This window comes from Zingiber officinale, chromosome 1B (genome assembly GCF_018446385.1).
Source record: "Zingiber officinale cultivar Zhangliang chromosome 1B, Zo_v1.1, whole genome shotgun sequence".
Classification (NCBI taxonomy): Eukaryota; Viridiplantae; Streptophyta; class Magnoliopsida; order Zingiberales; family Zingiberaceae; genus Zingiber; species Zingiber officinale.
The window spans coordinates 20,812,561-20,828,194 of record NC_055986.1 but is presented as its reverse complement, the minus strand read 5'-3'; the positions used below and the strand labels follow the sequence as shown (position 1 = coordinate 20,828,194).

The following is a 15,634-nucleotide window of genomic DNA, read 5'->3' as shown; positions in this document are numbered from 1 at the left end:
TTAAAATATATGCTAGCTCAACAAACAAATAAAACTAGTATTTTATCTATTAACCTTGTTATATGCAAAAGAAAACAGATGAAGAAACATAAAGGATGAGAAGGATCATGAAGAAATTGGCAGAAAGAAGTTTCTATCTGAACATACTTTACCATACAATTTCCCGACAACTATATGTTTCACAAAAGCAAAGCTTCAGGTTGTCAGTAATCTTAGTCTATGTTGCACTGCAGTTCGAGGAATTAATTTTGTAAAATGGGGCACCTCATGTTTGTGAATTTGGAACGCAAGTGAACTGTCAAATTTATTTTCACTTCCAAAAAAAACAAATCCATCAGAACAAACAGAGAGGGAATTTTCTGGTTTAGCTTCATAGGATCAGAGCATTCCAATAGAGAAACAGCAGAATAATTTGTTAAGATTGAGTACTGTGAACAGAACCACAAATTGTCACGGAGAAATAACTTTGATTATGTTTCCTCCCTCATTTCTTAGCACACAAGCAGCAATTAGAAAGAAACCAACAGTTAAAATCACCATCGCAATACTTCAGAATGCATCAAAGGTATACTAGCAAGTTACATATAAGCATGGCTGCATGGGTATGGGTTTTTGAGAGATATAAATCCTCACATACCTGCAATTATTCTACGGTTCCATTGGTATTGTTTTTCCTACTTTTACTCGGTTGGGGCAGGGCTAGGGTTCCACTGGGCCGGGGTGAGGGCCTTCTTGATAGAGAGGGCATGAATCTGCTTCATCTGCTCCGCCAGCGCTGAGTTCACCAGGCGGTGCCTCTCCAGCAGGCGCTTCCCCTCGAACTGCTCCGAAACGATCTCCACCTCAAAGCTCGCGCCGCACCTTCCCGTTCATCACCACCAACATTTCACAATAAAGAAAAGGAGAAAAATAATAATCAAAAGGACGATACAGAGATGCTTACCCTCCCGATGTATCGATCACCGACTGATGATAACAAGATGCAAAGAAGATCGTTAGGGTTCGTAAAAATCCGCGAGAAAAGAAGAGAAAAAAAAAATTAAGAAGCTTTTTCGGATCAATGCTTACGAGATGAGAAGGCTTGAGGCAGGAGTTCAAGGTGGCCTCTACCTCTTCTTTGGTTACACCCATCTCGCAGCACCTCTCTGACGAACTACAGACTGACGAAGAAGACGAAGCAGGAAAGGGCTCGCGACCAGCGAACTGAAAAGATCGCGAGTGGTGCGCAAGTGGTCACACTTTACATTGCGGTCCACAAATTTTAATTATTTGACGTACGAAATTTATTCGTATGAAAATTGTAAGCCAGTGGATCTTCATCTAGCGGATGCCATGATTCTACTCGTAGTTTATAGCAGCGTTACGACAAAGATGGACTCCGTAACACGAGATGAATCGTCCGTTATAAATTTTAAAATTGGTCATATGAATCTTTAATATAACCCAGTGGAGCTGGCAGGGTGAGTGAGTCCAAGTCTGGTAGCAGATCGGTAAACTAACTATGGCGGTGACGAGGGAATCGGCGATCCAGACGTTGAACAGCATCGTGCAGCTCCATCTGGAGAAGATAATGGAGAAGAAGCGGGAGATAGACGCGCAGAAGAAGGAGTTGTGGCGCCTCTTCCAGCTCTTCTTCCTCTTCCTAGCGGTGGTGCTGACGGCACAGATGGTGGCGCCGCCGGCCCGCCTCCGGTGCCGGCACTCATGGGTCCCAATCGGACTCCTCTCACTCGCCCACCTAGCCTACTACGTGGCTGTCGCCCAGACCCTGCGCTGCGTCAACGGATTTAAGTACCAGCGCCGCTGCCACAAGCTCACCCTCGCACTCGCCACAGACCGCCTCAAGCTCTTGAGGATGCGATTCACGTCAGCCGCCGTGGCCGGAGCAGAACCGCCGCCGGTGCGAACCGGAGACTTGGAAGTCCACTATCAGGAGGCACCGGAGAGCTACCTGGGAAAGTTCAGACGCAGCTGGGCCTTGCACTTCGGATTCCTCGTGTGCACCTACGGCTTCGTGGTCTCCGCCTCCGTCGTCCTCCTCTGCTTCTAGCTACTGCCGTAAGAGTTCGGTAGAGTGGAATCAAACCATGCTTCTTGGCATGGTTGGTTCCTGGCGTTTGGTGGGTGCACATGGCGTAATTATGGCAAATTTGGTTTAGTAGGTTTGTGCTGTCTGATAAAGAACTAATTAATTCCGGTCAATAAATAGTTACTTTACCTATCCAGCATGCTTGATTTCATATCTCGGGAATTAAAAGAATTATCGTCTCACATGGCACAGTAAATTAATGTTGCCGTTTCTACAGAGGAAGCAGTGGAGTTCGCAATATCCAACTAGAAAACGACATAAAACAATCAGTTTGATGCAAACACGACACTGAAAGACAATTTAAATGTCGAAGCGTAACTATCGTAGCTACAGCAGCAGAAAGAAGATATCAGTTAATAATACAAGGATAATGCATAGATGATTCCTTCTAGGTACTGCGAGATCACTTCAAACATAAACCTTCCCACGATCCTCATCAGTGGAAGCCTGAAAAGAAGACAGAAATCAAGCAAATAGTTAAAATTGGCAATGCAGCAAGGCACTACGTAGCTTTACTATGTTAACACGAGTTAATACAATTTGTCAGGAAAATGATGTTCTTTAGATGTTTCAATGATATACACAGATAAAACTCAAAATGCATGCGGTTACATAAGTAAGAACGAACAAGAAATGCAAAGCAAAGAACATTACCATGCAAATACTTGAGATATTTGGAGGTTAATTGCAGAAATTTTAGCAGATTAAGAGGATAATCTCTTTGCTTAACACTCTCTTAAAATTCAAGATGTTGCAACGTTTAGTTTATAAATACATAACGCGCTCAAAGAATATCACATATAACATAGTGCAGATTCTCAGACAGCAGACTACCGTACTATGTGAGATCGAGTAATACATTTAATTGAAATGACTTATCCACAACCAAACCAAAAATGCAGGAGATCCGGATTACTCTTCTTAATGCTAGGTCAAACACCTCAACCCAAAGGATGCACTTGGCACATAGATTGGATTTCTGCAATAACTTGTGGATGGATGGAACATGACTAGTAATATGAAAGAGTGCAACCACGAGTTATAGTGGATAATGCTTTAGTATGAGAAGCTAAATAAGAAACAAGTTGATGTCAGTGCCCCAGTTGTCGATGTAGTAGAGAGACTAGGAAGAGTCCACTACATGTCATCGACCATCGGAAAACAGATCAGTGTGAATGTTTAATGCAAAGGCCGATGTAGAAACACTGAGAGAAGACAAAGACAGTATGGCAGCGGGCTTTCAAAGTTGACCATATAGAGATATTCCTATGTCAAGAAAATTTGATGACTAATAATAGTGAGGGTAGTAATGGTCATTAGCAGTAAGTGTGTCAACTAAAAGATGAGATCATTGCTAGGGATACAAGTCATGATAAGATGTAGAAAATAGCATTGAAAAGTAGATGTCTACCCTGAGGGAAGGTTGTATTAACAATAGCACTGAAAGGTAGGCACTGAGTGCTGATTCAAGCATAAGGAAGGTTGTATTTATTATATCAGACCTGCAGCCTCCCATCAATTAGAGATCAAACAAGAAGTGTGAGATGAGATTATGACTGATTACAGTTGATAGAAACAATAATGTTTTCTATAGTTGAATGACAAAATGATACATAAGACATAAAGCTGAAGTCTACTGGATGTTGTATATTGCAATAATGGAAAAACTATGGCGAAAAAAGAAAAATTTTGAAGAAAAATTAGACTTCAAGATAGTAGGAAATTATGATCAATCAAGAAGTTGTTTTGGCATTGAAGACAGTAAAGTAGAAGAGTAGGAAGATAATCTCCTTTCTCAACACAGTTAATTCAAATCTGTCATTCAACTCCTGCATTCCCAGCTAGCCAATATGGCCAATAGCATTAGATTTACATCTTATTTCAGGTCATCTGTTGCAGTTAGAATATCAGCTACTTACTCCAGTAACAATGCAATTCGTGTTATATAACAGTTCTAACTTATTACACCAATGAGTAAACATATCAATTACAAGGAACACATTTTTATTATGCTACTAATAACTTCTCTGGTACTCTGCCCAAGCCTACAGGGAGTAGAGCAAAAATATGTTGATTCCAGACATTGTTCCTATATGCAATGATCAAATCTTTCACATAAATGAAAAGGAAAGGACATTCAATTTCCAAAAAAAAATGCACCCAAGATCAATAGTTATATTGCTATCCTGATTATTATTTTTCTATCCCTAGAGGGAAAGGCCCTTCCCAAAAGGGAAGGTTGCGGGTGAGGAGGGATTCAACACCCAGATATTGTGGTTAATAGCCATGTTCTCTAACCCTCAATTACTACAAGTAGTATTTAACACTATTATCCCCTTTCGAACAAGTTAGTTAACTAGAATGTTGACTGAGAATTCATCTATTTGTGTGGTCACTTTGGTTTAACGTTTATCGAATGAATGGTGGAACAGAACATATGCCATATCTGACAAAAATCTTTTTCTCTTGTAAAAATTTAGCAAGAAACCTTCAGAGTTTAGTTTAAATTATCAGATGAATCAACCTACTCTAAAATACTTTGGGTTGCAGACAAGATTATACTGCTAAAGTGCTAAGTAATTCAAATTTAGGTTTCTTATATTTTTGAAACCTCAGTTCACTACTTGTATGGCTAATTACGTATTGCCTTTTGTTTCTACTCAAAAAACTGAAGAATTTATTCGGATCTATGTCTAATAAAATATCCAATTTGTAGGTCACATTTGGCCAGTAAAATTCATTCACTTTATCATCTTAAATCAGATGTTCATTCAATGAATATAGTTTCAAGATATCATGGAACTATGAACTAAACAATGAAAAAGAACATGGTAACCATACAAGAAATTCAAATATACCAGCAATTAGCTTTTAACTTTCAGGCATGAATGAATTAGTTTAAATGAACTAGATGAACATTTTAACAAACTAATTAGACAAAACAATAGAAGCTATGAGGGAAAATAAAAATAAATCAACCAATGACTAGATACATCCATGCTCCAGCTTTACAATCATAATATATAATGGATATGAAATATATGAAGTTTATTGTTAATTTTGCATACAACATATGTCAAGTCTTGTCTTAGTCTTACAGAAACATGAGCAATTTCAGACTAGCAATAGAGTATTAATAATTTAACCATTCAGAGGATGCATCAAAGGAATACCTTAACAAAGCTCCCGAGAAGAATCCCTTCAGAATCAAATGGCCCACAGCTGATGTTCATCAACAGTATCACCATTATTTGGCTGCCCCAAGTGAATAACTTTACCAAAAAGCAGGAATGATTGTGTAGAAGACTTGACTGTGCTATTTTCTGGTTCACTAATTTTTTCATCTGAAGTTTGGGTGCTATTCTCGCTAGGGGGACAGGAAACTGAATGTGTGCTGATATTAGTACCCAAATCTGTGAAGAGATCTTTCTTAAGTGATGCTAAACCATTGACTAACAATTTGTTAGGTTGGTTGATACAGTCGCATATATTTAATGCATTGACTGCATCTTGCCTGGCTCCCTGTATGCTAGGAGGAGATAAATGGTAATTGAAGAGTCTTTGGTTTCTACTATCCAATCCAGTCATCTGAAAACTGGGCATTCCAATGAGTTGATGATGAAAAAATTCTGAACTTTCTGTTCCCTTCAATTTCTTCATAGGGTGAAATGGAGTATCTATCTGAGAACTAACACAAACCAACTCAACTTGCCATGGACTAACATTTCTGGCATTTTTGAAAACCTCCGGCTCATCCCAAGTAACCTAATAAACAATGATAAAGTTATCAGAGAATCACACTTTTACAATCAACAACATACTATTTGTTTATCATTTCCATTGAATTAATGAAATACTAAATGACAGCCAGAGTTACGTGATCAATTAGTTTATTGAAAGTATTAAAGCCATATCTCATATCATTGCCCATCTTAATGTTTAATCAAAGACTTATTTCTTGTATTGGAATTTCACATTTAAGAACAATATCAAGAAGAGTCTTGATTCGAACACTATAATTATCAACAACATAGGTTAGTTGGTGGAGACATTGATTTAAATGACAAACAAAGGATTTCTACTTTTTGTTCTTGAAGTACATCCAAGGATTGAGAATCTGCCATAACTCAAGTGCTGAGGAAACATCTTGGTGTCAAGATCAGCCCCATTTCAAATGTAATCCAAAGTGTCACACAACAATTCAGTTGTTCATCTAAGAAGCAATATTCATATGTTCCATCTATTTATTGTTCATCTGAATGGGAAGAGTGTTGGTGAGTCTAATTGACATTAGAATAATGTATCGAGCCATCTGGTTTGGTCATTGAGAAGCTATAACACACTACCACCTACACTAGAGCAAACACCATAACTATCTTTACCTAATAAACAGTCAACAACAATGCTCAACCAAACAACCCTCCAACTCTTCCAATGATTCATGGGGCATCCGTAAAGGATCCCCACTTTTACCATATATCTTCATCATGTGTCAAGAAGGATTATCTCACCTTTCTTCTGAAGCAACAGAGTGGAAAAGCTGGTGATGTCAAACAAAAATTATGTACCAAGTGGCTTGAAAACTATGAACAACATGGAGAAGTAGCAGCTTGGTGACCTTTGAATCAATCAGCAACAAAACATATAACAATGTACAATGGGAAAAATCAATGCTAAACTTGCAGGAGGACTTCTAAGTTCTAACACCTTTCCTTTTGTAGGAAGGATTACTCTCACTCAAGTGATGCTGTCACCCATTGCAGTTTATCCTTTTGTAGAATGGTGTTTCCAGAATTACCTCTATCCTTACACAATCAGGTGAGAAAGCAAGGCACAAGATTACATAAGGAGGTTCTACTTGCCAAAAGAAGTTTCGTCTCCTAGAACTGAAAAGTCTTACCCTACCACACAACTCAGCATTAGGAGGAATCCAAGGTTAATCTAGTATCGCTTGGTAAACTCCACTGTAATCTAGTGTAGATTAATCCTAGCTATTGTATCAAGCTTGTTGAATAAGCACAGAGGCCTAAATATATTTCTGTGGTTCCTTACAACCTATCTGTAGTTTATCCAACTTGGTGAGGGATCTATAACACTTGGGTCTTGGCCCTGGGTTTCTTGTAGGATCCATTCTGAGAGGATTAATTGGAGCATATGTAGCTACAGTCAAAGCACCCATTGGTCAATGGAATGATTTTAATTCAAACTATCCTTGCAGCTTTGTTAGTAATTAAAATTACAGATTTCAACTTGCCTTGATCACCGGTCATAGGACCTGCCATTCTGGATTCTCTCAAATTATGGTCTTTATATATCAGAATATGAAAAAAAAAACTTCTCTAATTCTCAAAAAGCAACATCTTGTTGAAGTGCATTTGGAAGCTGAACTGTCCCACAATGAGTTTGACGCTTTCTTTTGGTTGGTTCGTCATGAAGGCCTCACCAATGTTAATCAAGCTATATTTATCGCACCAACAGTTTTGGTCACTTCTATCCAACAAGAAGCTAGTTGGCACTGCATATCTTACATTGCTCTTGAGCTTTAAGTGTTTGGAGTTCCTTCCATCCTTTCCTAGACAATTCCAACTTCTATATTTGCACTGTTAGACTTTTGCCAACATAGGTTATTCATCCACAAAACCCCTTGGGCAATCTTTTTTTGGTACAACATCTTGTCTTTCCTTTGACATTGTAGAAACAAAACAGCACCTGACTCATAATTTTATATGTCCCCATACTGCCACATAATAGCTCCTGAAATAACTGACATCTAGACTATTTCATTAACCTTACGTCCACAAGTTCATGTTGTTGGCTCAGCTTGGAACATGGAGGCTGAACTCTGGATGCAACATGAAGATCATCAAGGGACTTGCAAACACTGGAGGGATAATAAGAGATCAAATGGGTCAATGTCCCAGAGGTTATTCCCACTTATTGGCAACCTTCCCCTCTCTAGGAAGATGTATTGAGCATAAAAGAGGGATTGCTTTTCTTTAAGATTAATGAATGACAGACGAAACTGACTCACTGTTTGCTTCACAGCTACTAAACAAAAAAGCATGTTCCTAATTCTTTCTACCAGCCCATTGACTTGGAGATCTTTACACTTATAGAGATCCTAAACAAGTAGTGACATGTACAAGTAAATCACATCCTTCACAATGGGAATTCAAGCAGATGGTATTGCTAAACATCTTCTTGTATTTGACTGTAATTTATTAACTTAAAGCTCTGAAACCAAGCCCAGCAAAGATTCTCAAATATTCTCTTACAAGACTGCATGGAGACTTCTGCGCCTCAACTAGATTAAACAAATCATTTCAACTCCCTTCAGGAAAAAAAATCAAAACTTGTTTAGGGCGCTTCTTCCTTAACGAAATTCAAAGAATGAAAAGAGGATTCTAATTTATAAATTTCAACACTTCAAAATTAAAGAACGATATATCAATAGCTCCATCGATACCAAAATGACAAACGAACACTTAAATCTGATTTCAAGTCTAGAGCCGCATCTGATCATCAAAACGAAAGAACGAAAAAAAATATATATAAAGAGATTAAGAAAGTGAAGCACCTGAAGCATTCGCCATGGTGAACCCTGTGTCACTTTGGAAATGGTGCCCTGAAACCAAGTCATCCTCGCTGAATCCTCCGATTCCACTGACATCTTAACTCTCGCTCCAATGGTCCAATGCAGTTTTATCGCGGTATCAACAGCCTCCGCCGCCACTACGAAGTTCGGATAGCCAGACTTGGGATAGTACAGGACCTCAAAAGGCATGCCCCTCCCAGCCAATCTGGCTATCTCCGCCACGGACGAGGCCTGAACTTCACCCCTAGCATTTTTAGGGAGTACCTTCTCCGCGGTATGTTTCTCTATCTTCCACGATGTTGCCTTTGGATTATAAGGCGAATACTCTGTGGTGCCGCGAGACTGGCTGGTGCGGCGGATACCGACAAGGAGCTGTCCCGACAATTTTTTCATGAAAACAACCGAATCACCAGTAACAAGTCTCTTCTCGTTAACGAACGTACTCCATCCCGTGGTCAGGAGATGACGCCGCGGCGTCCCGCGGTAGATGTGCCGGAAGCTCCAGGAATTCCCGTGCAGGTCACGCACGTAGATAGTTTGCGACGGTGGACGCTTCTCGTAATCGAGCGGGGGAAGGAGGGTCTCAGCGCAGAATCGCGGAACCGAGAAGCCACCCCCATTGTTCGCGTCGCTGGCGGTCAGGATCTTGGAAAACGACAGGAAGACGCCATCTTCCTCCTGTGAGGAGGGAAGACACTCCTTCGGAGCCTGCGAGAAGAGTAGGTGGAAGCAGGGGTCGAGCTGGATACGGGCGAAGACCTCGTCAGTGTCGTGATCGGCGAGGAGGTGGACTGCCGTCACGCAACAGAGGATCATGGAGGGGATGGCGTCGAGGACATCAGGTGGCGACGCGGCTTGTTCGGCATGGCCATGGGGGAAGTAGTAGACGCGCGATCCCACGGCGGGGACGTGAGGGGCGGTGCCGGCGCAGGCCTTCCACACTGCAGGGTCGACTTCGTCGGCCGCCATGTCGGCTAGGGTTTCGGGAAAGGGCTTTGCCGATCAAGGACAAGAGATTTGGCGCCGGCGGAAGAGTGAGATCAGCATAAGAACAAAAACCCAAACGCTACCCTCCCTTTCGCTCTCACAAAACCACGCGTGTACTCACCAGCAGCAAACTCGTCAGGAATAGCGATAAGTTGTCGTTATCGGCAAAATAGGCAGCCACTGATCATCTTCGCTTCTCCCTCTTTTCGACTGACTACCTGTACAGCTAACGGTCAAGCACCGCCAATCAAAACATTGGGTACTTCGATAGGGTAGAGGAGAGTCGATCGTTTATCATGTGTCGGCGTGAGCTCCGGATTTCTAACGATTTTAAGATTGATTTTGGACCATTTTTTGTCGCTGTTGTGTCTAATTAAAGTTCCTTTTTTTAAAAAAAAATATTCACATTATATATATTCTTTATTTTTTCAAAATGTGTCTAGAAATTAAAGAAAATATTATTTTATAGTTCATAATTTAAAAGTTTAGAATGATTTTAAATTAATTAGTTAAATACAACGTCATATTTTTCTCACTTGCGTCCCATAGTTTGTATAAATAAAACCTCTATATTGCCTTAAACTAAATGCCAAGAAAATATATATAATATTTTATCTCAAAAATACTTTTATCAGCTATTATAAGATTATTTTTTACTTTCAATACATGTCCCAACGTCTAGCAATTACTCGTTACAAGTTACAACATGCAATAATTAATACAACATTGTTATAGTAGTATAGGTACAACAATTTTAAAATAATTTTAATTAATTTAAAATGATTTGAATGAAATTTAAATAATTTAGACTAAGTTAATAAAGAATATTTTAATATAATGGGTACATAATTTAGGATTTAAAATTGTAAAATTTAGGGTTTAATTATAATTGTGTAGCAGTTATCTAATTTTAAAATGATTTTAATTATTTTAAAATAATTTTAATTCAATTAAAAAGAATACTTTAATATAATAATATTTTATGTATAATAATTTTAATTAAAATGAGATTGTCAAATTTTTGATAGTGTAATTGCTACCAATAATATTATAATAAAGAATATTTTTGGGATAAAAATATCTATTGACTTTTTTTAAAAAAATTGAGACATCTTTTTTCGACGTTTTAGATGCCCTTCTAATTTTTTTTATCAAGTATTTATAAACAATTTACATAATCATTTGCAATTAATAAAAAAAATAATTTCACACACACAAAAGATATATATATATATATATATATATATATATATATATATATATATATATAAAGTGAGAAATTGAAACTTTTTATATGTCTCTAATTTTTTTAAGAGTAATAATATCTAAAGGGAAAAAATCTCAAGGAAAAATTCAAGAATTAATATAGTAAAATATACAAACTAAAAGACCAAAGTACGAACTACAAACTGAGAGTCTGACAAGTCATACAAAACAACAAAAGTTTTCTCACAAGTCACAACATAATTGACATAATCTCCTATATCCCTAATTCTTCTTATAGCTCATCTACATATTTCTTCAACACTTCCTTTGTATCATATTCAAACTCAAAATCCTTGGTATCATCTTCCTCTTCTTCATCTGATACAAATCCTTTTTTGTGTAGTTCTCTGGCATCTTCAATATTTGTCTCAACATCTTCATTTACACCATCAACAATTCATCCTTGTGTCATAGTTGCTTCACTAGCAAGTAGCACATCTACTCCTTTTTCTTGTTGTCTTCTATTTTTGTTTATGATCTTGGCATTGAATTGAATATAGACTAAATAGTTCAACCTTCCAGTATCTAGTCTATTTCTTTTCTTTGTATCGATCTACATTAAATAAATATATTAATTATTAAGTCAATAAACAATAAGTCAAAAAGAAATTACTAATTAAGTACTTATCCCCTCAAAAGTACTCCAATTTCTCTCACAACTAAAAGAACATGTAGTTAAAGAAAGAATTCTTTTAGGCATCTTTTGTAATTTAAGTGCACCATGTCTAAAAAGTTGTCAACATCCAACTAAAGAAAAATAAATCAAACAATAACAATAAGCAAAATCAAGAAACAACAAACGAATAATAAAATAATAAAAAGTAAGTACTTAGTTCTTACCTGGATTGTATTTTTCATGCATTCAATTATAGCCAATGGTCTTCCAAATCTCCACCCCCCCCCGGTCTTATTGATATACTTCAACAACTCCACATTTACTACCTCACTTTGGCTATCAATATCATTGGGAAAAAATGTTTCAATACAAGTGAATATGTTATTTATGACCACTTCTTCACTTCCTATGCTTCGATCATTGAAGGAGTAATAAGGATTTAAGAGGTAGGCCGCCAAATGTAGTGGACTATCAAGCCGATTACAACTTTTCTCATCAATAATATCAATAATCGGATGATAATGAAACTCTTGATTTTTGAATGTCACTTTAATCTCCTCTCTCGTTCTAAGTAATTCTTCATATACAAAATATATAGATGGCTTCTTATCCTCATAATCAAGATGAAACAACTTAACTAAAGGGGCAAACACCTTCAAGCAAAAACTTACTAGCAGTATTATGTTTCGTCTTCCCCTTTGTTGGAGTGTATACTGAAAGCCTAAGCTTTGTAAACATTCATTATGAATAAAGAATCACATTTGGTCTAATTATCTACATTTGTTTGTAGTTGTTCATTTAATTTATATTGTAGATAACATAGTATGTGGTGTCACATACAGAAGATGATGTTATCAGTACCTTATAAATTATAAACAGTAGCTCACGACCAGAATGGAAAGGAACAAACCATTAGAAAGTCGTAGTGTAATTAGATATTAGTTTATCTTGACTATATAATTACACTAGTACACTCAGAGTGTATTGAGTAGGACCATTTGAAGTCGTTCCTTTTATACTGACTTTATAAAGGAATAAAGACCTCAGTTATTATGGAAGTGTGTGCTCTTAATCCTAATATAATAACAAGCATATATGTTTGATATTTATTTCTTTAATTTATCAATGGGTGAGATTTAGTTCGATGAATCAATAAACCCGATAAATTGGGAAATGGTATCACTATAGTGTGTGTTGTTGATTATAGAAGAAGCGTGTCCTAGTGATATTAGGTTGATAATGTCCTCAAGAGGAGCTCATAAAGATTGTCATGTTAAACCCTCAGGTGGACTTAGTCGACATGATAATAAGGTTGAGTGGTACTACTCTTGGACTTAGATATTAATTAAATGAGTTGTCGAACTCACTTAATTAGTGGACATTCGATATCTTAAACACGGAGACTAACACACTCATAATAAGAAGGAGCCCAAAATGTAATTTGGGATTGGTGCGGTAGTTCAATGATAGTTCTCTAGTGGAATGAATTATCATTGATAAAATTAAGTTGTGTGTTAGGGGCGAACAATTTTATCGGGAGACCAAACCAATTCCTCCTCTCGGTCCCTATCGTAGCCTCTTATTTATAGAGTACTATACCCACATATACCCACCTTTTATACCCACCTAAAGGGGCCGGCCAAGCTAGCTTGGGAACCAAGCTAGGGCCGGCTTAAGGGTGGCCGGCCCTAGCTTGAACCCAAGCTAGTAGGGCCGGCCATAATTAATTAAAAAGAAAATTTAATTTTAATGTTTATTATTATGTGGAAGATTTAATTTAAAAGAGAATTAAAATTAAAATATCTCTCTTGTAAAAATTTACAAAAGATTAAAGAAAGAGATTAGATTTCTTTCCTTATTTGTAGATTGGAGAGTTGTTTTATTTTCTCTTTAAAATTATTCATATGTTAATAAAATTAAAATTATAGATATTTTCTTTTATTAACCATGAAGAGATTTTAAAGAGAAATTTTATTTTTCCGGAAACAAATAAGGAAAGTTTTAATTGTTGATTGAAACTTGTCCAATTTGCTTTGGCCGGCCATCATTGTTTAATTGGGGAAATATTATTTTATTTTTCTCAATTAAATCATGTCAAGGAAATTAAGGAAAATTTATTGTAATTAAATTTCCTAATTTACCTAGGCCAAGGAATATAAAAGAAGGGGTGAGGGTGCCTTCATGAGACACAACATCTATTATTCCTCTCCCTCTTTTGTTTCTTGGTGTGGCCGGCCATCATCTCCATCTCTTCCTCTTGTGGTGGCCGAACCTCTCTCTCTCCCTTGGAGTTCTTGTGGTGGCGGATACTACTCGGAGAAGAAGAAGAAGAAGGAGAAAGCTAGCATCTCTTGGAGCTTGGTTAGTATTTTGGTTTTCTCCTTGGTGAAGCTTTTCTTTTGTGGCCGAACCTTGCTTGGAGAAGAAGAAGGTGGTTGGTGGTTTCTCATCTTGGTAGATCGTTGCCCACACAACGTCCGAGGTTAGAAGAGGAATACGGTAGAAGATCAAGAGGTTTTTCTACAAGGTATAACTAGTAATTTCTATTTCCGCATCATGCTAGTTATTTATGGAAATAATACCAAATACAAGAGGCTTACGTTCTAGTATTTCGAATATGTTTTTTCGAAGTTGTGTTCTTTTGTTTCTTTCTTTTCCTTGTGATTTGATTGTTCTCTTTGGTTAACCTAAAGTTATTTTAGGAAATTAAATATTAGCTTTCTATTAAAGGTTTTGTCTAGTCGGTGGTGGTTGCTCCCATATCCAAGAAGGTCATGTGCCTGCCACGTCAAGACTGGGAACCTTTATGGAAATTAATATTTAATGGAATTAATAACAAGGAGACTTGGGTCGAGCGTGTTAAGTTCCCGGAGATCCAAGTCAAAACCTAAAGAACAAATAGATTAAGTTTTGGATCAAGCGTGTTAAGTTCCGCAGAGATCCAAAATTTAATTTAAAAGAACACATGGTAGCTAGGAAAAGGTTCAGATCTTTGTACAAAATTTTTATACAGTGGAACCTATAGGCTTTCCGAGTAGCAACCAACAATTGGTATCGAGCTAGGGTTTTGCCTCTGTGTATTTGGTATTTAGTTTAATTATGCACATGTCATACATAATTTAGGCGGGTTAATAGTAGGATGTGCTAACTCTATGGATGCAGGATCCAACTATTATGGCTTTTAGTTAATTATGTGTGATTGGACCCTTGGACATGTCAAGGGCAATTTATATGTGTGTGCATGATTGTATTAAAATACAGCAGGAGCTGTATTTAGTTTTATTAGGATTTTATTTTGATCTAGATACATGTACATTCCTTTTATGGAATATAGGATCAATATGTAAAATTCTATTTATGTCATGGATCGAATCTTGCAAAGCGTGGAACCTTCTAAGGACCGAGGCGCAGTGGAACTCGGAGCAAGATGGATGCGATTAGCCAAATATGGCAGCAGCTTGGATGACAACACACGGAGGACAATTAAAGATAAAAGCCATAATAGTTGAAAATTAGATTTTCTATTTATTGCTTTTATATTGTGCTGTGCATGTTAGTTTACAAGTTTAGTAGGCTAGCATAGTTAAAATTCCTCATTTATAAATAACTAAGTGAGAGAGGGATTTTAAGTAAATCCATGGTCTCCATTCTTGGTTTGTAAGTGATGCAAACAAGCTTGGCGTTGGCTCGAGTGCCTTCCTCCATAACGGATGAGCTTGTTTGCGGATCACTAGAAACAGACTTCCATTTTGGATGACTATAGGAAGTTAATTAAGGCGTGTGATCTTCCCCAGCGGAAGGGGCATAACCTTATTAATGGACTTAGTGTCAAGTAATGGTGTACACTTAGACACATCTAATAGTATCCTCCCAATCGGAGTCACCGCTATTATTTGTGTGACCAAATAATACCAACTATTAATTTTATTTGTCAAAAAGTTAGGGTGACAAGATAATAAAATTAATGGGTTAAAACCCTCCTTTTACAAATGTTGAATTTGTATCGTCCACACTAACGTGGCATACAAAATTCACGGTGTTTTAAGGTGTTGGTTAATTTAAAATAGTATTGTTTGAGGAA

The 15,634-nt window shown here is 37.3% G+C and overlaps 3 protein-coding genes across 3 annotated transcripts; 1 reads left to right on the top strand and 2 right to left on the bottom strand.

Annotated features, from left to right (window-relative positions):
• Positions 1-447: 447 nt before the first annotated feature.
• LOC122052290 (protein BOLA2-like) lies at positions 448-1,229 on the bottom strand. The gene is made up of 3 exons (XM_042613750.1): positions 1,069-1,229; positions 944-966; positions 448-861 (listed from the first exon to the last, which is right to left on the bottom strand). The coding sequence occupies exons 1-3, from the start codon at positions 1,129-1,131 to the stop codon at positions 681-683; spliced, it is 267 nt and encodes an 88-aa protein (XP_042469684.1). The 5' UTR covers positions 1,132-1,229; the 3' UTR covers positions 448-680.
• Positions 1,230-1,458: 229 nt separating this feature from the next.
• On the top strand, positions 1,459-2,221 carry LOC122052284. Its single transcript, XM_042613737.1, has one exon. The coding sequence runs from the start codon at positions 1,502-1,504 to the stop codon at positions 2,048-2,050; it is 549 nt and encodes a 182-aa protein (XP_042469671.1). The 5' UTR covers positions 1,459-1,501; the 3' UTR covers positions 2,051-2,221.
• Positions 2,222-2,297: 76 nt separating this feature from the next.
• On the bottom strand, positions 2,298-9,833 carry LOC122052273 (auxin response factor 17-like). The gene is made up of 3 exons (XM_042613728.1): positions 8,667-9,833; positions 5,263-5,854; positions 2,298-2,536 (listed from the first exon to the last, which is right to left on the bottom strand). Exons 1-2 carry the CDS (start codon positions 9,651-9,653, stop codon positions 5,297-5,299), a joined length of 1,545 nt encoding a protein of 514 aa, XP_042469662.1. The 5' UTR covers positions 9,654-9,833; the 3' UTR covers positions 2,298-2,536; positions 5,263-5,296.
• Between the last annotated feature and the right edge of the window lie 5,801 nt (positions 9,834-15,634).

Excerpts from the sequence above, each read along its gene's own strand:
- LOC122052290 (XM_042613750.1), bottom strand. The coding sequence starts at position 1,131 with ATGGGTGTAACCAAAGAAGAGGTAGAGGCCACCTTGAACTCCTGCCTC. Across the intron at positions 967-1,068 it reads GCCTCAAGCCTTCTCATCTC|TCGGTGATCGATACATCGGG; the intron begins GTAAGCATTGAT and ends TGTTATCATCAG. Across the intron at positions 862-943 it reads GTGATCGATACATCGGGAGG|GTGCGGCGCGAGCTTTGAGG; the intron begins GTAAGCATCTCT and ends ATGAACGGGAAG.
- LOC122052284 (XM_042613737.1), top strand. The coding sequence starts at position 1,502 with ATGGCGGTGACGAGGGAATCGGCGATCCAGACGTTGAACAGCATCGTG.
- LOC122052273 (XM_042613728.1), bottom strand. The coding sequence starts at position 9,653 with ATGGCGGCCGACGAAGTCGACCCTGCAGTGTGGAAGGCCTGCGCCGGC. Across the intron at positions 5,855-8,666 it reads CACCATGGCGAATGCTTCAG|GTTACTTGGGATGAGCCGGA; the intron begins GTGCTTCACTTT and ends ATTGTTTATTAG.